This window comes from Xenopus tropicalis, chromosome 6 (assembly GCF_000004195.4).
Source record: "Xenopus tropicalis strain Nigerian chromosome 6, UCB_Xtro_10.0, whole genome shotgun sequence".
Taxonomy (NCBI): domain Eukaryota; kingdom Metazoa; phylum Chordata; class Amphibia; order Anura; family Pipidae; genus Xenopus; species Xenopus tropicalis.
In genome coordinates this window covers 69,419,457-69,445,640 of record NC_030682.2, presented here as the reverse complement: position 1 = coordinate 69,445,640, position 26,184 = coordinate 69,419,457, and the positions used below count along the sequence as shown (strand labels likewise).

General features: G+C 38.7%; 1 protein-coding gene across 4 annotated transcripts in view; it reads left to right on the top strand.

The window, feature by feature from the left end:
* Positions 1-24,691, top strand: part of ahrr (aryl-hydrocarbon receptor repressor) — a 191,266-nt gene extending 166,575 nt beyond the window's left edge. For all 4 annotated transcript variants that reach the window (XM_031904457.1, XM_031904456.1, XM_018094922.2 and 1 more), the window contains 5 exons: positions 14,553-14,686; positions 17,481-17,680; positions 19,403-19,509; positions 20,958-21,093; positions 22,998-24,691. In XM_031904457.1, the coding sequence (XP_031760317.1) occupies positions 14,553-14,686; positions 17,481-17,680; positions 19,403-19,509; positions 20,958-21,093; positions 22,998-24,105 (1,685 nt within the window). In that variant the 3' untranslated portion in view covers positions 24,106-24,691. The remainder of the gene's footprint in view (positions 1-14,552; positions 14,687-17,480; positions 17,681-19,402; positions 19,510-20,957; positions 21,094-22,997) is intronic.
* The last annotated feature ends 1,493 nt before the right edge of the window (positions 24,692-26,184 follow it).

Sequence of the window (26,184 nt, the reverse complement as noted above, 5' to 3'; positions counted from 1 at the left end):
AAAAAGTGACCCCCCCCCCTTATTGTTTTCTGTTTTAACCAGTTTCAAGGAGAAGTTAATCCCCTCATTGTTTTCTGTTTCACCCAGTTTCAAGAGAAAGTTAATCCCTGCATTGTTTTCTGTTTCACCCAGTTTCAAAGGGTAGGTAATCCCTTCATTGTTTTCTATTTCACCGTCATATTTTATAAATACAAATTTTTGTAAATCAGCCCCGTAGTGTGGAGAACAGTAGGGCTCACCTGGGAGTGGCAGGGAGAGGTACAGATTTCCATCAAGTTAAAAAAGAGTTTTTTATGGGAGGATCACCAATATAAAACTTGCAGCCACTGAGAAAATTGTGCAGTTGGTTTGGGGTGTTAAACTAAATAAAAACAAAAAAAGGGCAATTGCACACAGAAGCTCACTGCTGCAATTTTAAGCAACAAGCCAAATGCACCAACAGGGATACAACGATGACAATGCTATTCAAAGATAGGTTATTTCTGAGTATATTGTTGGCCACCTGCAAGCATGAGTTAGCGCAGTAGACAATACACCAATTGTGCCATTGCCCTCAGTTAAAACTTTTAGCTATTAAAGACAGGACTCCTAGGGTATTTAAATAAATAAGCCTCTGTAGCAAGTAAACATTGGAGAGCCAATAGCATAAAGTGTCTACCACGCCATTTAACAAAATAAAACACACACAGGAAAAGGCAGTAAAAGAAAACAAAAAGAACATTAAAAGGTAAGAAAATAAAGGAGAAACAAAGTACTCATTTTGAATACACAGATACTGAAATATTTTGTGCTATACCCTTTAACTGCACTTCCAGGAGAACTGGTCTCCAGGGCAAGGCAGTAGCTTTCGGGGGTGGCAGTGTTATTTTTAGGTAGGTAGGGGGTACCTATGGCAGTGCCAAATAAAACTCCAATGATGTCATCTTTAATTTATCCATCCTTAACCTAGGCACCAGCCTATTAATTGACTGATCAAAGCTAATTTCTGAATAGATGCAATTGATAAATGCACTGGTTCAGTTTAGCTACTATGTAAGTAATGTACATTGTAAATCAACCCCAGCATCATAAGATGTGTTGTTTCATTACTAAACTGGTTAGTATATTGTACTTTTAATATGAATATGTTTGAATACAAAAAATAAACATGATTAGTAACATAGTAACATACATAGTAACATAGTAAGTTGGGTTGAAAAAAGACATACGTCCATCAAGTTCAACCATAATGCCTATATATAACCTGCCTAACTACTAGTTGATCCAGAGGAAGGCAAAAAACTCCATCTGAAGCCTCTCTAATTTTCCACAGAGGGGAAAAAATTCCTTCCTGACTCCAAGATGGCAATCGGACCAGTCCCTGGATCAACTAGTACTAAGAGCTATCTCCCATAACCCTGTATTCCCTCACTTGCTAAGTATCCATCCAGCCCCTTCTTAAAGTTATATAATGTATCAGCCAGCACGACTGATTCGGGGAGGGAATTCCAGAACCTCATAGCTCTCACTGTAAAAAATCCTTTCCGAATGTTTAAATGGAACTTCCCTTCTTCTAAACGGAGTGGGTGCCCTCGTGTCCGTTGGAAGGACCTACTGGTAAATAAAACATTAGAAAGGTTATTATATGATCCCTTTATATATTTATATGTATATATTTATACATAGTTATCATGTCACCTCTTAAGCGCCTCTTCTCCAGTGTAAACAGACCCAACTTGGCCAGTCTTTCTTCATAACTGAGACTTTCCATACCCTTTACCAGCTTAGTTACCCTTATCTGGACCCTCTCTAACTCAGTAATGTCCCGTTTGAGCACTGGAGACCAATTGAACAGCATATTCTAGATGGGGCCTTACCAGCGCTCTGTAAAGGGGAAGAATAACCCCCTCCTCCCGTGAATCTATACCCCTTTTAATACAGCTCAAAACCTTGTTTGCCCTTGCAGCTGCTGCCTGGCATTGCTTGCTACAGCCAAGTTTATTATCTACAAGGACTCCAAGGTCCTTCTCCATTTTGGATTTGCCTAGTGCAGTCCCATTAAGGGTATACTGGGCTTGCATATTTTTACATCCCAGGTGTATGACCTTACATTTATCCACATTAAATCTCATCTGCCACTTAGCTGCCCAGATTGCCAGTTGGTCAAGATCCTGCTGCAGGGATGTCACATCCTGGATAGAATTGACTGGTCTGCAGAGTTTTGTGTCATCTGCAAACACTGATACATTACTCATAATACCCTCCCCTAAGTCATTTATGAACAAATTAAACAAAAGTGGACCCAGTACAGAACCCTGAGGGACCCCACTGAGGACCTTATTCCAAGTAGAGAATGTACCATTAACAACCACCCTCTGTACCCGATCCTGTAGCCAGTTTTCTATCCATGTGCAAACGGCTTCACTAAGACCAATAGACCTTAGCTTAGAAAGCAGTCGTTTGTGGGGAACGGTATCAAATGCTTTGGCAAAATCCAAATAGATTATATCTACTGCATCCCCACTGTCCAGCTTCTTACTTACCACATCATAAAAAGCAATTAAATTGGTCTGACATGACCTGTCCTTCATAAAGCCATGCTGATTACTGCTCAAAATGGCATTCTCCACTACATAATTTTGAATGTGATCCCTTAACAAGCCTTCAAATAACTTGCCCACCACGGATGTCAAACTTACAGGCCTATAATTGCCTGGCTGAGATCTTACTCCCTTTTTAAATATGGGAATGACATTCGCCTTCTTCCAATCCCTAGGTACCATACCTGATGAAAGAGAGTCTGAGAATATCAGAAACAAGGGCCACTGCAATTCTGCCCCTAGCTCTCTCAGTACCCGAGGGTGTATTCCATCTGGCCCAGGTGCCTTGTTTACATTTATCGTGTGTAACCCTTTAAGCACCATATCCTGTGCCAACCACTGTGTAGTTGGAGCTGAGGCAACAGTGCAGCTATTGGGTGGGACTTGGTCCCACTGGCTCCTCTACTGTATACACAGAAGAAAAGAACTGGTTAAGCACATCTGCCTTTTCTGTATCCGCTGTAACCATATTGTTATTATAACTCAATGGGGCCACACCCTCAACCTGCATCTTTTTACTATTAATATACTTAAAAAACTTTTTGGGGTTAGTCTTGGCCTCGGCCGCGATGCGCTCCTCATTTTCTATCTTTGCGTTCCGGATTGCTGTTTTACAACACTTGTTATAGTGTTTATAATCATTAAACGCATCTACTGTCCCCTCTGACTTATATTTCTTAAAAGCTTTCCTTTTTTTCCCTATTAACTTCTTTACCTCAGAGTTAAGCCACATAGGGTGATTCTTAACACTTCTACTTTTTCTTATTAATGGAATAAATTGAGAACAGTAATGATTTAATATCATTTTAAATGACAACCATTTCTGCTCTGTGTTTTTATCAGAAAACATAATGCCCCAATCTATGCCCTGAAGCGCTGCCCTTAAGGAGCTAAAATTTGCCTTCCTAAAATTCATTGTCTTTGTTGCCCCCGTGTAAATTTGTTTCCTGCACCAAACATCAAATGAAATAACATTATGGTCACTATTACCCAGGGGTTCAACCACTTGCACATTTGCTATACGTTCTGGGTCATTAGAGATCACTAGATCTAGTATAGCATGGTTCCTGGTTGGCTCCTCAACAACTTGTGACATAAAGTTGTCATGCAGCAAGTTTATAAACTTGTTCCCATTTACTGTCCTGGCAGTACTATTGCCCCAGTCAATATCAGGGTAATTAAAATCCCCCATTATTATCACTTGCCCCAAACTAGCAGCCTTTTCTATTTGCAACAGGAGCTGGGCCTCCTCCTCTTCGCTTACATTAGGGGGTCTATAGCATACCCCTACAATTAGTTTGGTAGATTCTTTACTATCTGTGAGAAGCTCAACCCATAAGGATTCAGCTCCCTCTGTTAACCCCATCACTTCCTCCTTAATATTTGCTTTTAATTCCTGCTTAATGAACAGACACACTCCTCCTCCTTTTCTATTGCCCCTGTCCCTCCGAAACAATGTATACCCCCCAATATTAACTGCCCAGTCATGAGACTCATTCAACCAAGTTTCAGCAACACCAATCACATCATATTTCCGCTCCAACGCCAGTACCTCCAGCTCTCCCATTTTACCAGTCAGACTCCTTGCATTGGTAAACATACATTTAATACTGGTTCCGGCGTGAGAATGACGTGTAAACAACTTATGGGCCTCCCTGCCATTATCAGTATCCCGAAGCAAGTCTCCTCCCCCATTTTCCCTTACTATGCCCACTACCTCATCTATCCTGTCTACCACAGAATTTCCCTCTGCACCCTCCCCCCCCACTCCTAGTTTAAAATCTCCTCCAACCCTCTAGCCATCTTTTCCCCCAAAGCAGCTGCCCCATCATCATTGAGGTGCAGCCCATCCCTGGCAAAGAGCTTGTAGCCAATTGAGAAATCAGCCCAGTTCTGGAGAAACCCAAAGCCCTCCTCCCTGCACCAATCTCTCAGCCATGCATTAATCTCCCTAAGCTCCCGCTGCCTTCTTAATGTTGCTCGTGGCACAGGTAATATCTCTGAGAAAATTACCTTGGAAGTCCTCGCCCTCAACTTAGCACCTAGCTTTTTAAAATCGTTCTTGAGGACTTCCCCCCCTCCTCTAACTTTGTCATTGGTACCTATGTGTACCAAGACCGCCGGGTCTTCCCCAGCCCCTCCCAACAATCTGTACACTCATTCCACCACATGCCGAACCCTAGCACCAGGCAAGCAACACACAGTTCGGCATGTAGGGTCTTTGCGACAAATTACCCTATCCACCTTTCTAATAATTGAATCCCCTACAACTATAGCCTGCCTTCCCTTCCTAGCACTATTCCCCCCACCTGTATTAGAGGTGCCAGCTCCCAGGGTGCTCTGAGAGTCAGCCCGCAATTGTTCTGCATAAGAACTCTGATTTAAGATTATATCATGTGCAGTGACAAACTATAAAGCACTGCATCTGAATGGTTTTTTAGATGTACTATGTGGTAAAGTTATTTTAGCCACATATACACAATTTCGCATATATGCAATATGCAAACCAGATTTTCCACATTCTCTAGAATCTAATCAGTTAAAAGCTATTTGCAGTCTGACTAGTTATGGTTTCAGAATGAATATTTAAGCAAAGGGCCTACTCACACATGTAAAAAATCTAGTTTTTATCTTATGTATTTTGGTAAAAACAAAATCCCAATGCTTCCCTTTTATAGTTGGGTAAAGCTTAATTTGTTGAAGAAAACAGGTTTCTTAAGCTTAGAATTAGACTTTATAATATAGTATATAGATCGGGCTTATATACTATAGAAACAGGAACAACTGCTGGCGCACTAAAGAAGTAAGATTGAGTCTTTAGACTGTGCATCTGTTTTTTGCACTTTGCATTTTTCCCCCTCCACTGTATATGAGCTCTATAGTACATTTCAAAGAATAAAATGACTATAGTTCAAGCACCTTTTCCAAATGCAGTTTAATTCTTAATTATGCACAACTGTTCTTGATAGCCCCTTCTACTAACTGTACAGCTCCCTAGTACTGCATGTATGTGTATATGTAGAGGAAGTTTAACTGTGTAAAAGTTTTGTTCATAAAGTTTCACGTAAACTCTATTGTTAGATGAAAACTCATTAAAACACTTATTTGTTGGTGGTGTTATTGACTTTAAAACAATAATATTTACAAAATGGGATATTTAAAAATGTTCTAACGCCCCCCCCCCCCCCCCCCCACCAGGCCCTCATAAAAACAGCACTTGGCCAGCGCAGAGGCCTGCAGTGATTTTTTTAATGAAGGCAGGCAATGTGCAAAGTGCAAAGAAAGTGTTCACTCTGCCTTCCTTATAATAAATGACCCTTCAATGCTGTTCAATAATTTCCTTCAGTATTGTTATTGCCTATTAACAAAGCCTCATTATAGCACAGTTTACTTACCAATACTCTTTTATATTGCATTTCAATAACATTTGTGTTAAAGGTAAAACAATACCAAAAGTTGCAATGAGATTTCATATACTCTTTTTTTAAACAAGAATGTAAAGAATGTGCTGAACATACTTTTTGTGTATTGTATTATTCCCCCCCCCAATTTTTTTTTTTTGTTATTATTATTTCTTCAGCTAAACAGGACATGTGTGAATAAAAAATCTCAAATTCCTCAAATTTTCCAGTTTAAGAACTTGAATAAAACTAAAGTGCCATGAACATGCTGTTTCAAGTGTGTCCTGTAGTTGCAGTGGCCAATTACGTTTCCAAAACTGCTGCTTTACTAGCTCAGACACAGCATTCAAATTCAGATCTATAAATCCAATGCTCTACACTGATTTTCAAATCCTACCCCTCAGAAACCATGTTCCAAGGCATTAGTGTAATTTTTTTTCCCAGGCCTCCCTTTATCACACTATGCTTTTACTGTACGGGGGATGCAGGTGTGCAGGGGTTGGATGTGGGTCCCCTCTTCCTCAGGTTATGCTACTGCTACTGATGATATCTTACAAGCAGTGGTGTAAATAGCACAGGGGATACCACTGCACAATCCTCTACATACTTTTTGCAGGGGCGCATGTGGAAGGGTCCTGGGTTTTGCATGTTGGTCTGTAGTGATGCCACTGCTAACTATATTGAGTTCTTGATGCACAGTTTCCCACACATAAAGGCCAAATATAAATGTCCTTAACTAAGGATTAAAACCTCTTATCTGGTATTTTAAGGCACCGCTGAGTAGCATGAGGCATGTGATTACCTTCTACTTTAAAAAGGCTTTCACTGTAATATAAATCATGCAGTGTTAAAATGTTATTGAATCAAAAGTAAAGAGCTTTTGTAGTCATATTGTTTACTAATGCTACTACAAACGGGCAGCTATTCAACATTCATGTTTCTGTTGCCAAATCTCTAGAAAGGCCCTGCTTTCAAAGAAAGTTTGGGCGCATTCCTGTTGTTTATTTAAGCCTGCTTTGTATTTTTTTTTTTACTTTTACCATGATCACAGGTGTTGTACTCCCGGTGAGTCAGAGCAATCGGTATTCAATAGAATTGTCTGCCCACCCAAACATTTTTTTTCATATATGACAGGATGCTTGAGGGCTTTCATCTCATGTGGTTATTTGGCTTAAATCTGTTGTATATGTTGCTCTGTAGGGCTATGAATTGTGGCAGTCATTTTGGTTCTGTATCTATTAATTTGAGTTTTTTTGCAGTGTGCTCCACTACTTGGGACAGGTATGAGCTTATTTAGCATTTGTTGGTTGACTAGGCCACCTTTGTTTATCAGAACACTAAGTTTGGTATTAGGCAGTAGACCACATGGCCAATAAGCTTGAATAAATAAGTGAGGCAGATATACAGCCAAAATAAACTTCATAATCATCATTGTAAAATAATCATACAGTGTAAAAGAACACTAGTCATCTTTGGGTTCAGTGATGCTGGTGAAACAAAGATGAAACCTTGTATTAAGTTATGGCTATTAGTATTATATTTCCAAATGGATCATTAAGTAAGTACCTCATAAAGGACAGGAAAGGAGGCAGCAGGACATAGGTACTGTATGTTGTACAGTTACTATACTGTTTGGTTTTCACATTATCATCCACTACCAGCAGAAAGGTCAAGCCTTGCAAATAATTTTTATTTATATATATCAGTTTAGTGATTAAACATCTTTTACAAACAATCACCAGCAAAAAAGTGAGAATAAGGTTTCTAGCTAGAAATCACTGTTAACAGAAGAGTGCCAATGGCCTTTATCCTGCATAGAATGGTGTTCTGGCAACAAGCATTATAAGCTATTGTCATCACATATTACATACAATAATAAGGTGCCAATGCCCGTATTAAGATTTCATGTTTAATGTCCCATTAATGGATGATTTCTTCTCATAAAATGGTGATAGCTTTTGCAAAATGTTCAAAATTTGTTCCAGTAAAAGAAAAGCCATAATGTTACATGGTTAAACAAGCCAACCCCTTCTTTAAATGTTCTTGTTTTAGGGGTCTAAATCACATTTAAATATGTATCAGAAGTGCTTTTTTGTATCAGGGAATCAGAGCCTTGGCTGTAAGGGTCTAGAGTAAATGCCAGTTTGTGTAACATTTAGGTAGAATGGTTATTTAAACTTAACATTAAGGTAGGATTTGGTGCAAACAGTTATTTGCCGTTCTATTTATTGTTGGAACTTTGAATGACACAGTAATCAGAATGGGGCTTGAACTATACTGTAGTGTTAACCATAGTGCTAACCTGACCAGATCATCTAACCATGGAAAGTCAGAAAATATAAAAATTGCAATTGGAAATTGTTCCCCTACAGGCTGTTTCTCTGTAAGTGTTCCTAGTTAAATTTGAATGGTAATTTGATTAGATTACTTTATGTCATGTTTTTGGTGACACTCTGCCCTAAAAGTCCCTTTATGAAAGTATTGCATCTGTCTGTATTCGTATATCTTTTCAGGCAAGGGAATGGTTGGGAAAAATTAAATTTAGAATATACCGGCCTTGTCCAACCTTTGAATGTCTTGGCAAGTATTTATACACTGGAAATATTCTGCATCTCCTGTGTAAAACAGTCCTTGGGAATGATGCCCACATAGCATGAGCACATCTGGTAATAAGGTGCACATGACATGAAATATGGCAGTGAGACAGCAAGCCCTATCATGTAGTCACCTGATGGTAACAAAACGCATGCAGTGTGAAGTGTTTGTATTGTGATCTAGGAAAGGCTCTGGATGGATGTCTCAGAGCAGACAAGCAACAGGAATTTATCAAATTGAAACCTTCTGGGCATTTTTCCCAGAGCACTACAGAACTGAATGTGTTAGATACATTTAGTTTTTATTATTATTTGTAATATCCAGAGGTTTCTTTAAGAATGGTCATTTTTTTCAGCTTGCAACAGTTAAAGATTTCTTACATTTTAGCAGTTGGAAGAAACCCAGAGACTCATCCTCACTTGACTGATTTTTTATATCTTATGTAGGTGATAAATTATCAGCAGTGCAGTCAAATTTTGCTGTGCTGGAAATGTTAGTGTGTTGAGCTACTGTGCTTGCTTTCAAGTGATTCCGCATAACAAATGTGCTGTGATAGCAGCTGTTTCACATACTGCAGTAACAAGCAGCTGATGCACAAGAAAGGCAAAGCACTCAGCTGTATAACATGAGTGACACAGTCTTTGATCATTTAAGTTGTAGAAGGTACAGGGGTGGGAGAAACACATTCAGGGGTGGCACTGGGCAAAGTAAGGCTGATGCCACACGTGGCTTTTTTCTCAGCCTAAAAACGCCGCACAAGCCACACAGCCCCTGACTATGGCGTTTTTTTAGCCTAGTACTGGTGACGTAAGCAAATCCCGTTTTCATGGTGCTAATAGTGCGAAATAGGAAAAAATGCTGCGTATTTCCGCTAGGTCTGGCAGCTGCCTTTGCGTATACATAGGAATAGCTTGCTTTGCAAATACTGGCGTATTTCGGCCAACGCTTGAAAAATCCGTACTAAGGCGTTTTCTAGCGTATTTCCGCATTGTGTGGTTTGCTTCGTGTCTTTTCAAGTTATTTCTATGGATGATGATATCAGGCGTTTTTCAGCCGCCGAGAGAATTAGAAAATATGCAGCGGAAAAACGCCACGTGTGGCATCAGCCTAAGGGGGATTTGACTGAAACTGTTGAACGAACGTTAAAATGAATCAGTAGTAAATTCTATACGTAGAATAATCCTATTCTTGCTCTTAGTTGTACAGGCTGAAAAACATATTTAAATATCTAGCTGCTTGTTCCTTATTTAGTAATAAGGTGCATGTTTATTTTATTGCATTAACACTGCAGCCAATAAAAAATAGCTTTGATCAATTTACTAATAAGTAAAACAGTGAAAGCAAATGGTTATTATGGATCAATTGTGTACCTAAATTAAAACTGTTTTCTATGTTTCTGTTATCTTGTAAACACTCTGCGTAGAAGGATTTAGTCCTTGGCAGGTTTCAAACATTTTCAGCCCTGAGACTGCAGGGGTCATTCACAAAGACCCCAGCCGCAAGTGTCCAAGAACTAGGGGTGGAACATTGCAATAAACACTTGTATTCACATGCTGCATTCTGGAGTGTAAGGACATACTCTGTTGAGGTGTAAAGTCCAAAACATGGCAATTTGCCCCTTGATTTTTGCAGTGTACCATGCCCCGTTGTTCATAAACAGCCCCTAAGGGTGAAGAAATGGAGCTACTAGTAGCAGCTACTTTTTCACAGCTACTAAACGCTAGAAAATACCCTGCCATAGACAATACTGAGAATTGCCTTTGCTAAAACACATGTTGAGACTGTTATCAGTAAATGATCAGCATTGTCTATTTAGGAAAGCCACTACAAGTAACAGCTACTAGCTCCATGTGTCTTCACCCTTACATTTCCAGACTAAACAATCTAGAGACTATTTATTAAGGGCTAGCAAAATAGTACAGAATGTTTAGAAGGAGTCGGCCAGGAACGTACGGAGACACCAGGGAAGAGATGTAGTGAGGAGCAGAGGAATGGAGGGCTTTGAAGGTTAAGAGAAGGAGTTTTGTAAACTATTCTTTGTTTAACAGGAAGCCACGATAAGACCTTTAGCAGGGGAAGGGCCTGAACTCTCCTGGATGAGAGGAGGAGAATTCTGGCAGCAGTGTTTAATATAGACTGTAGGGGGGAAAGATGGGAGTTAGGGAGGCCGGTTAGCAGCAGGTTACAGTAGTCAAGTCGGGTTAGGATGAGCGCGTGCATGAGCAGCCTAGCTGTTACAGTAGAAAGAAAGGGCCGGATTTTGGCAATATTGCGTAAGAAAAAGTGACAGGTTTTGACAGTGGAAGCTCAGATATGGTGTCACAAAGTTTTACTAATAAAAAGGGTAGTGGATGCATGAAGTAGAAAGAAAACCTATAATATTTTAAGTAGCAAAGATGTACCCAAAGAGTGTGGCTCAGAAAGGTCCATCTGAACAATGTAAACGTTAATATTCATTTTCAGCAGTAAAGAGTAGAACATACATACATACATACTTACATACTGTACATATGTAGGGACCTATAGGGTTAATAATCCATAAGCTTTAAACTCTACACTTCTAATAATAGATAATTATTATAGATAGATAATACTAACATAGTATTATCAAAGGGCTGGATCTCCCTCTTTGGCCTGCATCTGTTGACTCAGGTGAATGTTCCACTGAGCCTGGGATCAACTAGGCCCCAGTAAAGCCATCTTACCCCAGAGGGACAATTACCTTTGGGGAAGTCGGGAAGCAGGGACCCCATCAATGAGGAATAGTAAGAGCAGGTTAGTTCTTGTCATTTCAGACATAAGGGTTGATTCACTAAGGTGCGTTAAAATGAGCGCTATTTATAGCATGCGTTAAAAATTTTATTGCGTCTTATTTTTCACGTCTTAACGCACGGTACATTAAAAGGATACTTGCGTTAATTTAGACGCGATGCTGTTTGCGTTATATAAGTCGCGAAGACTATAGCGCAACCCGCGCTAATTGACGCACGCGGAAGGTGGCGGTGCGCAATTGGCAGACCAACATAAAGCGATGGAAAGCAGGGTGGGAGCCAGCAGAGGGAAAAAGGAGGGAACACCTTGCAAGTATTCCAGCTGCCTTGTCACACAGCTCCGGCAGTGACACTGAGAGAGTGAGGCCTGGGCTTCATTGGCAGCCCAGATGTGTCGGATGTGGAGGGCACTGACAGAGATTATCGGCCAGAGGAAGCCAGTGGAGAGGAGAGTGAGGAGCTTCCACCCTCACTCATCACCAAAACGGAGCCGGTAGAGACAACAGGAGACTTAAACGTTTTCGGAGTTTGAAATTGAGGCTCTTGTGGAGAGGCTTGTGTCGGTATTTCATAGAATTATCGGCAAATATGCTGGCAAGACGCCGACAGCTGTTAAAAACAAGGGGTGGAGGCACATAGCAGACCACGTAAACAGCATTGGGGTCTGTCTGCGCAGTGTCCAACACTGCAAGAAGCGCTACCAGGACATAAAGAGGGTCCTGAAGAAAAAGCTGGCAGAGGACTCCAGATACAGGTAAATATCTTACATTCATCTTTCTATTTAACACTTGCTCATCTGCTTTTCTACTCAATCGGCTTTTCCTTTTGGCTTACTGTCTTTCCTTCCTTTTTGGCTTCTTTCCTACTTACTTTACTTGTATGTAATGTACGCCTATTATTATGGGAGCAACTTATTTCCTCAAAGCTGTGGAGTAGAACAACAAATTAGGACAGTAAATAGGGGGGTCATTTAAGAAATATTTCCCAAAATACTTAATGCCCTGTACTCTCCTTTATCAAGGAGGATTATTGTGGAAGTATTGTTTAATACAGAGTATAAGGGAGAGCCCTGGGCATTAGCGAGGCCACTTAGCAACAACTTGCAGCATTTTAGTAGGGTTAGTGTCAGAGCATGCCTTAGTATTGTTACACTTGAAAGTCACAACCCAGGCCAGAACCAGCACAGCTAATGTGCCCCCCCCAGGAACCTGAGAAAGATAGGTTCTACAAATCCATAATTAGGCATAATAAAGCATTAATGAAAAAGTTAGACACATTGCATGTGGACTTGAGTGTGGCCACTAATGCCTACAATGCCAGTCAGGCATACCAAGCTGCACATGAGGTTGCCATGTTAAGCCTCCAACAGGAGACTCAGGCACGCCAAGCTGCACATGAGGTTGCCATGTTAAGCCTCCAACAGGAGAGTCAGGCACGCCAAGCTGCACACGAGGCTGCCATCTTAAGCCTGCCTTTAGGAGTCCAATGTCAAAAAGTGGCATTGTTGGCTAGGCAAACTTCTCTCCTAGAGCAACAAAATGCCTTGCAAGAAAAAGCACAAAAGGAAATTCAACCAACATGCTCTACCAGTAGAGCTAGTGGTGAGAGCTCAGCTACCGCTCCTGCAGCTTCTACTAGGCAGCTTCGTAAAAAAATAAAAGTGCCACATTAGGGATTTGTGGAACCTATCTTTTCTTAGGCCTATGTTCTTTTTTAAATATTTCTTTATGTTTTTGCTTTTTGTGTTGGGGGTGGGGGAATCACCTGCTCAAAGCATTTCTTTTGGAAGTGGGCAACTAATTCCCTGTAAATAAATTTTTTTCTGGAGAAGTTTTTTGGTATTTCTTGTGTATGGGATTAAATATTGTAGGTACTTACAGGAAAAGTAATTGGTAACGATTCGTCCCCGGACTTCATTCCCTCTGGCATCCACACCTCGGACAGGATTTTGGGGATGTATGGGGTCATCCAGATCCTCAGCCACATCGCCTGGTAAGCCATGCCGGTTTGCCAGATTGTGCAGTACAGCACATGCAGCCACAATTTTGGCTGCGTGTACATTAGGCTGCTTATTCAGGCCGCGGAAGCGGCTTTTAAGGACCCCAAATGTCCGCTTAATCACAGACCGCGCTCTAAAATGTGAGGAAAATGTGCTCCCTGTCTTGGGGGGGTTTAACGCGACATGGGTGCAATCAATTACACCCAACACATTGGGGATGCCACTTACCCCATAAAACTGCCTTTTCACAGCGTTCCACTCGTTCCGATTTTTGGGGAACAAGATGAAATTCTCAGACACCTAGCGTATGGCGTCCAGGACCTGGCCAAGGCACCGTGAAAAGGTGGGCTGTGACACCCCCCCGTAAACCTGCTCCAACCCTCTGGAAACTGCCAGTGGCCAAAAAGTGCAGGGAGCACAGCAGTTTCACGATTCCAGGAACGGCACGGCTTCAGTGGCTGCAGGGAAGGCGCAAGCAGCTCATACAGGCTTGATTTGATATTGCCGCCCTATTGAGCCTGTAGCGCCTGACCACTTCATCCTCACTTAAGCCCTCTAAAGTGGCCCTTTCACGAAAAAAGCGAGGCCACATCACTATGTGACTTAACGCATGCGATAATACTTTAGCGGATCGCACGGTTTTTTTCGCATCAATTTTAACGCAAAAAAGGATGTGATAACGCTTATCGCACTTTAGTGAATCAACCCTATAATCTTTTCCCAGATTCACATCTGCTTTAGGGGATCTGGTCTGGCTGGTTCTCCATAGCGCTGCATCTTGTGTATCTGTATACTTGCCATTTCATCTGCATTTGTGAGTATTGATAACCCTGCATTGCCTTGATTGTCTTGGCCAGTAAACCAGTACTGTTTGAGTTTGCTGCAAAAGAACTTCTGGCATCCTTCTTTTACATCACTATTACATCTGAAATTTGAGGTGTAGTTTATCAATAATCCTTTCCCATAGCAAAGGCCCATCCTGTGTGTTAGAGTCTAGTGTACCCCAAGCTCTAGCCTAACCTATCATTAGCTGGAACTGTCTGTATTGCAGCCAAAAAGGGGTTACACATACTTACATACTTGGATTTGTCTCTGTGTGGAAAGTTCATTTTTAGAGTAGAAATGTACCTAATGATACAGAGTAAAGCCTTGTAGGACCTTGACTGGCTTTATCTCTCTCACTGACATTTTGTGTTTATTTATGCAGGTGAAGATGCATTCCTCAACAAACTTTTTGAAGCAGAAGAGTCAGATTCTAGCCCCTCAGCATATTCATCATTTCTAAACCGATGTTTCATCTGTCGTGTCCGCTGCTTGTTGGATAGCACTTCAGGGTTTCTAGTGAGTAAGAGCTTCAGCAATAGTCTGAAACCTGTTATTTTTTTTGTACCTATTAAAGAAGGGGCTGCTAACTGCACCATCTTATAAATGAACATAAATAAACAGATAGACAGATGATAGATAGATAGATAGATAGATAGATAGATAGATAGATAGATGATAGACAAAAAGATTGATAGATATATAGATGATAGATAAAATATGTATAATTTGTATTTCATATGGACTTTTACATGGTCCTAATACATATCTTCTAATAGAGATCTAAATAAAAGTCAGAGATTGTGCCCCTTTAAAGCTCAAAACAAATAGGTATAAATAATATTATTAATAGACAGACTGATCAATTACAGTGAAAAAAACTGTTTTCCTCCCGGTGCTAAAACCTGTATCTTAGCAGGATTTAGGTGACAAGCTTTTTATGGTTTATGATTTACTTTAAAAACACATGATCAACTTAAAAAAAAGATTGAAAAAAAGTGATCAAGATTTTTTTGCTGCAAAAAATTAAATCAGACTCAGGGTGGTGAATAGATATTTGTATTATGACTGCATTGATTCAGTTTTGTCACTTAAGGCGACCTTATAAAGTGGTCTACATGCTGCTGCTTCTGCAACTTATACAAACACATAAATTACACTGCAATATATGTAAAGGGTAAGCATCATGGTAACTTTGGTTCATAAATATCTAAACAAAACATGATATTTAATGAACCAATGAATCTGAAATGTGTTTATTACATTTGCCAAACATTAAATGTTTGAAAACTTCTCCACGCCAAACTCAGTACAGTTTTGAAATACTGTATGGTTTAGTGGTTCTCACAGTGAGAATATTTTAATTGCAGAATGCAACATCCCCACCTCCTGGCAATGTAAAGCAATTACAGTACTATACATGCAACAAGAACTATTGCACAACAAAGATTTAGGCTAGACATGTTATACCATAGGGTTGATTCACTAAAGTGCGATAATGCTTATTGCATGCTTTTTTGCGTTAAAATTGACGCGCAAAAAAACACACAATTCGCTAAAGTATTATCACATGCGTTAAGTTGCATATTGCGTGTGTTAAATAGCGCGCAACCACATGCGTTAGTTTTACCGCATTGCGTAATTAGCACGCAGAAATAATACTAACGTATGATTCACAAATGCTTAGACGCGCTAAATATCGCATTAGTCTATGTGAAAATTAACACCTACTTGGGGCAGGCGGTAATTATAGAAAAGTACAGTTCATGAGCTTTTGGCAACACAATATGGACTTTGCAGTGTGATATATTCAACTATGTGTTGGCCCTAGAGTGATATAGCATCCAGTTTGCAGGGAAATGGTCATTTTCAAAAAAAGTAGTTTTACGAACGTAATGGTGTGTATGGCTAATATGGCGTGCGCGCGAAAAGTAGTGCACGTGCGTTAATTAGCGTGCGCAACAAGTAGCGTGCTGCGTTAATTAGCGCACGTTGCGTCAAATACCGCGCGAAAATAGTCTTTGTGACTTAAATAACGCAAACAGCATCGCGTCTAAATTAACGCAAATATCCGCGTAAAATCCAATAAAATTTTTAACGCATGCTATAAATAGCGCTCATTTTAACGCACTTTAGTGAATCAGCCCTCTTGTGTTTTACTGCAGCTTTATATCAGTAAAGATCCATACTGTAAAAGATGCTCCCATTAGGTCGCCATCCTTTTTTTTTTTTACCATGCTTTATTCTAAGGCCCAGCATATGCTAAGCCTGATCTGGACTGCTGTCAATCAGCTGAGCTTTTAAACCAATTCACAATACAGAGAGTGAAATATCATTTGGCGAACACAACTTTTAATTCAGAAAAGTACGGTTCAAGCAACAGCTCATTTGAGTTAATAACTAACCAGATATGCAGCATGTTCTAGCAATTTAGCATGATAATTTATAGGAAGCTGACAAAAATTAAACTGTGATTTTTTTTGTAGGCTCCTATATAAATTGACAATAAAGTTATGATCTGGTTCTTATAGGTTATGTTGTGGTAGGGTAGAAGATCATATAGCAAAGTCTGATTGTATTAAAGAAAAAAAACACTATAAAATGTGTTGCATGGCTGATTTATACTTGATTGATTACTGTCATTTGTGTCATTATTGCAGGGGGTCATATGTAACAGGAATAAAGTTTACACAAAATTAGTAGTCCATAGAAACCAATTAGCTTTTATTGGTGTAATGCTGCTATAATACATATATAATACATGTAGCTATAATTTATCCTAATAGTCACAACTGTAAAAGAGTTAGTTTTCCAGTACCATTCATGCATTCCCCTTGTGTTTTATTCCTTATCAATAGAAAGCACTTCCCATTAGCGAAAAGTGAATCTGTTCAGTTTCGCAGAAAAATAAGTGAAACTGCTGAAAAATTGTGAAACGGCAAAAATTCACGAAATGCATCTCCTTCGTGACTTTTGTTACACATGTGACTTTTTTTACACGACTGCCACATTCTTGACGCAACTTTTTTCTATGCGCACAACTTTTTTCTCATTTCAAATACATTAAAGTGAATGCCGTTTTTTTTTGTCACAGCAGTTTCATGAAAAAAAAATGCAGAATTTCACAGCGACTCCAAGCCTGTGTATAATTGCTTTGTAATACATAGGAACTAGCACAGACATTCAGGACAATAGTTTGAGAGCTTCTGATCTGAAAGCAGAAGTCAAATCCTTGAAAACCTAGTGATAAAAAAAGTTCTTTTATCTGGTTACTCAGTCATGTGATACCACCTTTCTCTTGTGCATGCTACAGACAATGCAGTTTGAGGGCAAACTGAAGTTCCTCTTTGGTCAGACGAAAAAAGCATCTTCAGGAGCAATTCATCCGCCGCAGATGGCGTTGTTCTGTGTAGCAGTGCCACTTCTGCTTCCCCCTGTCAACGAGATTAAAATAAAAAGCGTGCTCTTGAGGACACAGAAAAAACCCAGTGCAACTTCCAACTCAGAAAACACGTAAATCATCTTTCTATGGAATACTTTACGGTTTGTCGGTAACCATTGGTAACCACTGTTTTGTGCACATAAAATGTGCATGACTGTAGGCTTTCACCAAACCGTTAGCGGGTCTGGTGTTGTCTCTTTTGTTATAGCTCTGATTCCTCAGGTTTCCTTTAATCAGTGCAATGACTTCAGATGCTAGGATGTAATTGTTTAGAAATAGCTAAGAGCTATTATATTATTATACTATTATAGCTATAGCTTCCATTTCTTTTAGCTATGAACCACTGTTGCAGTATTTGATTAAACAGAAGCATATTATTTACATTGGGGTGTTATTTGTATTTTAAGGGATACACAGTAAACAAATTCATCATCCCCTGCTAAACAAGTCAGCAGTTTTATGCAATGTCCAATTTTAAATGAGAAGGCATCTTAGGAAGCGCCAGTTAAAGGTAAACAGCTGGTTTGCTCCCTCACAGGATACTGTGCACATTAAGCCAAAACTAAGGTTAATGTCACATTTGACAATTAGTAGTGTTGCTTGTAGGTGAACAAGAATAGGTTTAATTGTTTTCTCTAGAAGTGTAAAACTACTTACCTCTCAAAAAATGAAACATATTCCTATCTCAAGTTGAAGCAGCACAAGAGTTCATTTCAGCATGCATTCTCCTTGTGACTAATGCCCTCTAGACTCATAATCTCCTCCTCCCCCTCACCCATGTAAATCCCGAGCCCACTCCCATCCCCAGCCATTTAGCACTGGTTAAGATGTACTTGCCTCAACAGAGCAAGTTTTGACAGATGGTAAGTTTGGGATGAAACCAGCAGTGTACATACAGAGACATTAAGCCTTTGGGCATAGCAAAAAATGAAACCAAGTAAGTAACACATAGAAAAAATAAAATAATGTATGTGCCTTGTGCTCTTTCTCTAGAAAGAATCAGATGTCACAGAGCTAGGGTTATCACTAAAAAAAATAGCACCAGCAGACGTTTTTAAGAAAAATCGAAAACTTAGTTAAATGCTAAGGAAGTGTGTGTATATAGTAGGGTTCAAAGCCTCAGCAATTATACAACCATGGCTATGGCAACAACCACCAGCCTGGAAATAGAGTTTATTCTGTGTGAGGATAGAGTAGAGACAATGACACACATATCTGGGATCTGCAGTTATCTATCTCCCAACTATTAAAAAGTACTAAATCAAGTCAGTTTCATATCAAATCCTTAAAAAATTATTTTGAGCTTATTTGTTCAAAATTCAACACCCTTTTTTAATGTATTTGTTATTTAGTCTATAATTTTCAGTCTGATTGCTTTATATCCTTGTTTGCTCTTACAGTCTTGTATATACAGGTATCGGACCCCTTATCCGGAAAGCCATTATCCAGAAAGTTCCGAATTACGGAAAGGCCATCTCCTATAAACTTCATTGTAATCAAATAATTCACCTTTTTAAAAATGGTTTCCTTTTTCTCTGTAATAATAAAACAGTACTTGATCCTAACTAAGATCCCAACTAAGATATTTTGAATCCTTATTGGAGCCAAAACAATCCTATTGGGTTTAATTACTGTTTAAATAATTTTTTATAGTAAACTTAAGGTTGGAGATCCGAATTATGAAAAGACCCCTTATCCGGAAAACCCCAGGTCCCAAGCATTCTGGATAACGGGTCCCATGCCTGTATACCTTTTACCAGATGTCACATAGGTCTTAATCTTCTTTCTTGCAGAGCAAAACCTTTCCCAGGTACATGTGAAGTAGAGCATGCTGGAAGAAACAGTCACCAGGGGACCTACTTCCCTAACATTTTACATGGTCCAGAAAATCAGATCAAATGTACGTATCCCTGCTGGTTATCACAGTAAACACATATTTATATAGCATAACCATAGATACAAAAACAATGAAAGAAATTGATGTTCAGTTAAGTTGCTGCCTCTATCTAGGTTCAGTATCATAGTCAGACATCTTGCAAGCCTTAGGGTTTGTTTTATCAGGAGAAATAAACCTGCATGTATGTTTTCGAAATATGGGAGGAAACCCTGAGCCACTCTTATGCCCATTATACCATTTTTCATGCCAATATAACTTTGCCACCTGAATTTATGCAAATAATTTTGGAATTTGTAACATTAGTGTAACATTAAAAAATAGCACAATTAGCCATTTGTATTGGATCATTTCTGCAATCATGATGCATGCTGTTAACACACTATTTATTAGTATACCCCGTTATGGTCACAACTCAGATTTGGTGACATCTGGCTGAAACGGGTTTTTACACACAGATCTCCAGCAATTATTTGCAGACATTTTATATTAGTTCTAACTAATTATTAATGCAATACAAATAATCTTTATATTGTAAATAAGGAAAAGATGCTACTAACTGTTTGCTTGTAGCTTGGAGATCTTGGCTTATGTATTATAAAATTCTATTTTGTACATATGATATACATGAGTGATGTAGGTCTGAAAAAAAAGTATTGTTAGGGTTGAGAGTTTTTATATTTATTTTGTGCAGTTTAATGTATAAGAAGCCATTTTGCAACATTACATTATATTTCCTGTCTCTGATGTGTTTTCTTTCAAGCAAAGCAATTAGCTCACATTTCATTCAGACCAAATCACCTAAGAGAATACATGAGGTTGGCTCAGAAATATCATAAACAACCCTAATGTTGACACATAGAGGAACTGTTCCTGTTCTTGTCATATGTTTATTTAATATATCTGCTTCTTCACTTGCCAGAATTCCACTACGTTATCCAAAAAAGCCCAAGACTAAATAATGTTTATTTCCAATTGGTTTTTTGTTTTAAGAATACTGATTATAAATCATTCAGTGAGTATAAAAGCTAAAAACCCCAGAATTTAAACATGATATATACTTCAATTTGCATGGCTGTGTAACCTAAATTCTATGAAATCTGTAACTGTAATAGTACAGCAATTATTTAATAACATTTCTTTAGTGAATATAAGGCTACAGAATAAGCAATGCTAAAAATCTATTGAGAGTAAATAAGATGGTTTTATTTACTCTTTATACTTTGCTTAATTATTTAAATTCTAACTTTAATATAGGCTTTGTCACAGAGAGGGTCTCGGCAGGTGGTGAAAAAATAGCTATTTTTATTAATTCAAGGTGGCTAATAAGCAAAACGCTTGCATGAGACAACTTATGTTGTGTTTGAATTATATAGTGTATTAGATGTCCAAGATCTTAATATTATGTATTGCTTCTGTCTGACCACATGTTGATGTTGTTTCCCCTCTAACAGTAATGAATTCTGGTGATAATGGAATTTCATTGTTCAAAGTTCGAACAAATGAAGACCAGTGGCTATGGGTAGAGGCAAACACACCACTACGATACAGAAATGGGTGCTCAGACTATATTGTGGTTCCTCAACAAAGGTAAAAGCCATAAAATATAATCTGAAGAGAACTGTGCACCTATAAAAAAAACTATGATTTTGGTTTCATTATTGTTAATAGCCTAACAAGTTTTAGTTTAGTATATTGTTGACACTTGTGCTATGTCTTAAAGGAGAAGGAAAGGCTAATAAAGAGTTAATCCAAAGCTGCAGGCATACCTTCAATTGTCTCAATAGTGCCCTTAAGTCTCCCCATATCTCCCCATATTTCAAACAGGAAGTAAAAACACTGAGCTGTGTAAAGAAAGTTCCCATAATGCCTCACTCCTGCACCGAGACCAAGTGAACATGCTCAGTTAGTTAGACTAGTGCTGTCCAACTGGCGGGCCCGCGACCCCCCTCTGTGTGGCCCCTCACCTGTCTGGCTACTTTGATGGCTTACTCTGAAAGCTTTAAATGGTATCAGTACTGTGATTAACTGCCCCCCCTGCATGGTTCTCACCTCAGATTCAGGCTGTAAACCCTCTGTATTGTTTAAAAATGTAATCCCCTGTGTTGTTCACACCTTTTAATCTCTGCATTGTTCATCCCCTGCAGTGTTCACACCTCAGGCTGTAATCACCCACATTGTTCACCTGTTCACACCTCAGACAGACTGTAGGAGCAGTAGAAACCCACAAATAATCCATGCACAAAAAGAACATATACTGAGGTGGTACTGCAATTAAAAAGTTTTTTAATATATAGTTATTTTGCAGACTGTAGGAGCAGTGCCAGCATTGTGTCACTGAATGCTGCCTGTGTCGGCCATACACACAGGCAGCATAGGGAGGGGAGTGAGTTTTTAGTATTCTTGAGGGAGGGGGAGCAGGAGAAAACAGAGAGCTGCGTGTCTCTGGCACATGAATTACAGACACAACAAATCTTTTGACAGAGAAGTCAGTGCAGCATTTCTGTGAGTGCTTATGGCTGTATTTACATAGACCTTTCTGATAAAGCTTACTTAGTTTTTTACCTTTCTTTCTCTTGCTTTGTCAGGAGTTAGATTCACACTGACAGTGAATATATACTGGTTATTCTTCCATTCACTTAAGGCTTCATAAAAATGTGTTTGGCCTTTTAGTGTGTCTGTTCAGTTGAAAATTACATGCATTATGCAGCTGTATATTGTTTCCATGTTATGCAATCGGATCCAGTATTTAAAGAGAAACATTATGTGATCCAACGGGTCATGTTTATATTGCGTGCAGCTCAACAGATATGAATATCCATCTGCTAGAACTAAGATTGCATCATGTTGCAAATCATTTTGCAAACTGTAATTGGGTCCCATAAGGGTTCATAGACAAATATGAAAGCAGAGAAATGCACAAAGGTGTGAGACAAATTACCTGTACATGAGGCCCAAGATTCCTTTTTATTACAGATTTATTTTCTGTGGTTCTTAAAGGTTTCTTTACATGACAGATCTTTCCAGAAACATATAAAATATTTTTCTATAACGTTTTAAAATACGCGTATTAAAATACGCTCAGCTCTCAGCTACCAGAATGATAATTGCTGGATATTGAAGAGGTTCTATACTTCAAACTTGATTTGAAAAACAAAATAAAATAGGAGACGTATTAGTTTGGAGAAGCTTATCCATAAAATTATCAAAGCTTTTTAAAAAGCTCTGGTCCATAAAATATCTCCTCTATGCAGAATTCAGAATCCTATCTAGTTGTTGGAATCACTAATTCCAACAATCACATTTTTTTCAAATCTGCATTTTTGTTAATATTTTTAATAATTTATATTGCTATATTAAGCCCTTTCCTATTTGTATTACAGACTATAATTCAAGCCTCTCTGGTTGCTCGTATATATTGTATTTAGCAACCAGATAAAATAAATGTTCTTATGATCTATGCTTATTAAAAACCTTGTGGGGTTTTTTTTTAGTGAAGAAGAGATGAAGAAACACGGTGGTGCTCTTGGTTTAAAAGGAACTAGAGAAACATCACTAGGTGTCAATGATATGCCAGCTCTCCTGAAACATCATCTCCCTTGGGGTAAGCAGGAGAAAGAAGATATAAAAGTCAAGTTTCAGCTAAACAAATGTGACCCTATTTTACAGGAAGAAACCAGTTTTTTCCAGAAACAAATTTCCACTGCACAAAATAGCTGCAGCACAAGTGGTACATGGGTAGGGAAACCATCTGCCAGGATAAATCACCAGTTTATTGGATCATTTTCAGATAGGATAAACAGACCTTTCTATAATATGGACCAGAGTCCTCCTGGAGTTCACATGCTTGGCCGTCACCACCGTGGCAACACAGAACACTTCCAGCCATACTCTGGTTTTCAGCAGCACGCCTTAGACTCCTATCCTGTAGAACATATCAAACTGGAAAATCCTTTTGTAACTCCAGAGGTACTTTATGATTCAGGGTTACCTTTGAACATCCCAATCAAAACAGAAAATGACTCTGATTCTGAGGGCCAACCGGAGCTATATTCTGAGTGCCAAACCCATGCTTGGCTAACTGAGAACAATGGACTGAAAAAACAATTAGACTTTTCTGAAAGTCTTCATCTTAAAACTGAATTGGATTTCAGTGAACAAACTTCTTGTTTCAAACCAAAGCATTATATGCACTCCTCTCACAGAGGCCACTGCTATGCATCAGGAACGCATATGAACCATTTCAATGCAGGAAGACCATTTAAAGGAATTTATAACAAAGACGCAGGCCAGTTCTGCCCTCCAAAATGTGCGTATTTAGAAAGTGTGTTAAGCCTTCAAGCTGCAGATTGTTCAAACAACCAGTTTTATTCAGTGGCGACAGTAGATGACAAGAATACTGGTGACCACTCTTATAAGCTTCAGTGTGAATTCAAAGCTCACAGCCTTGTTCAAAATATCAAGAGAGAGCCTCTTGATTCACCTCCATGGGTTGAGAGCCAACAGGAAGCGGTACAATCTATCTACCAAAAAAACACATTGATGGGGTTCTTGCCCAGCCAAGTGCCACGCAATGCTGCAGAGTTTGCCTACATTCAATAATATTACATTTTTATTTTATAACTAAAAAAATATATTGCACTATTTCAAGATGAGGTCTCTTTTTGTACGTAAAGCTTACACTGTGTTAAAAGCATAAGCATAAGACATGAGAAGTTTTTTTAATGCAAAGAAATGCAGCTATTTTCCCTCTGTGTTACCACTAACAGCAAAGCATTGCTTAGTTGAATGCAATATTTTTATTGGCGATGGAAGGCAATATTGTGAGTACAGCATAGTGACAAGCCTTTTATGAAGGAACACAGTATTACAAAGTCCCCTATCGTAAGTTGTTCTGTGTTTTCGTATTATTACAACTTGAATGTATTTGATTGGCACCTTAAAGAACTGGGGGAAAAGAACATTTCTAATAATTTTGTACAATTTCCTAGGTAGGAAGTTCTTGGCTTTTATGCACTCTTTAAATAATTATTGTTGCTTAAGAGACTTTTATGTTAATAGATTGTCAATAACCCTTGTTTTCTAATACAACAGAACAACTGTTAGGCACCAGATATAAGTGAAGGAAAGAGACAGCAATGAGCATTATTAATTCATAAAAAAAAATAAAAAGATACATTTTGCACTACATTGTTTGCAATATTGATTTAATTATGTTAATCATACAATTGACATCAAATTATATATACATATCTATTTGTGGATGTTACCAGTCTCAGTTCATATAAAGGACATCGCTAAGGTCTACCTAGAAATTATTATATAACTAAGGTCATATATAAATATTTACTGTACTAGGTATATACAGCCTTTTTATATTGTGAACATTTTATACACTTAGGGGCATATTTATCAAAGTGTAAAATTAGACCTCGGAAAACTCACTACTTTCTATTTATTCCAATGGGATTTTTAGAGGTGTATTTATCAATGGGTGAAAGAGTACACCATTTTATAAATACACTTCTAAAAATGCCATAAGAATGAATGAAAAGTAGGTGAGGTTTTTGTGTAGTGAGCCCTAATTTTACACTTATAAATCTGATAAATCTGTCCCTTAATTAGAGATTCATACAGAACATGCCAGTTAAACTTTAGTTCTATTTTAAATGAAATCTTGGATTTTCTGCATCCATAGGAATACTGTCATGGGAAAACATGTGTTTTTCAGAATGCAGCAGTTAATAAAGCTTCTCCGGCAGAATCCTGCATTGAAATCCGTTTTTCAAAAACACAAACAGATTTTTTAATATTTTTTAAATTTCACATGGGGCTAGTTATATTCCTTATTTCCCAAGGTGCTACAGCCATGTGACTGCAAGTTGGAGTGATATCACCCCCCTCCCTCTCCCTGCCAGGAGCCGATCAGCAAAAGAATGGGAAGAATCAACATAGCAGCTCCCAGTAGATATCAGAATAGCGATCAATAGTGAGAAAGTCCGGCTTGGGACTCCACCAGTTACATCGGAGTAGGAGAAACAATAGGTTACCTGAAAGCAGATCTCTGTAGTGCTGGCACCTTCTGAAAGCTCAGAATCAGGCACTATGCACTGTGATGGCTGCCTACACTCCAATATTACAACAACAAAAAATACATTTGTTGGTTCAATAAGAACATTTTAAATGGTAGAGTGAATTATTTGTTACGTAAACAGTATAATTTAGAAATAAAAATTACACCATAAAAATTATGACAAGATCACTTTAAGTAACATAGTAACATTAGGTTGAAAAAAGACGTACGTCCATCACGTTCAAGCATAATGCCTATATATAACCTGCCTAACTTCTAGTTGATCCAGAGGAAGGCAAAAAACCCCATCTGAAGCCTCTCTAATTTGCAGCAGTAGGGGAAAAATTCCTTCCTGACTCCAAGATGGCAATCGGACCAGTCCCTGGATCCACTTGTACTAAGAGCTATCTCCCATAACCCTGTATTTCCTCAATTGCTAAAAAGCAATCCAACCCATTCTTAAAGCTATATAATGTATCAGCCAGTACGACTGATTCAGGGAAGGAATTAAACAACTTCACAGCTCTCACAGTAGAAAATCCTTTACGAGTATTTAAACGGAACCTCCCTTCTTCTAAACAGAGTGGGTGCCCTTGTGTCCGTTGGAA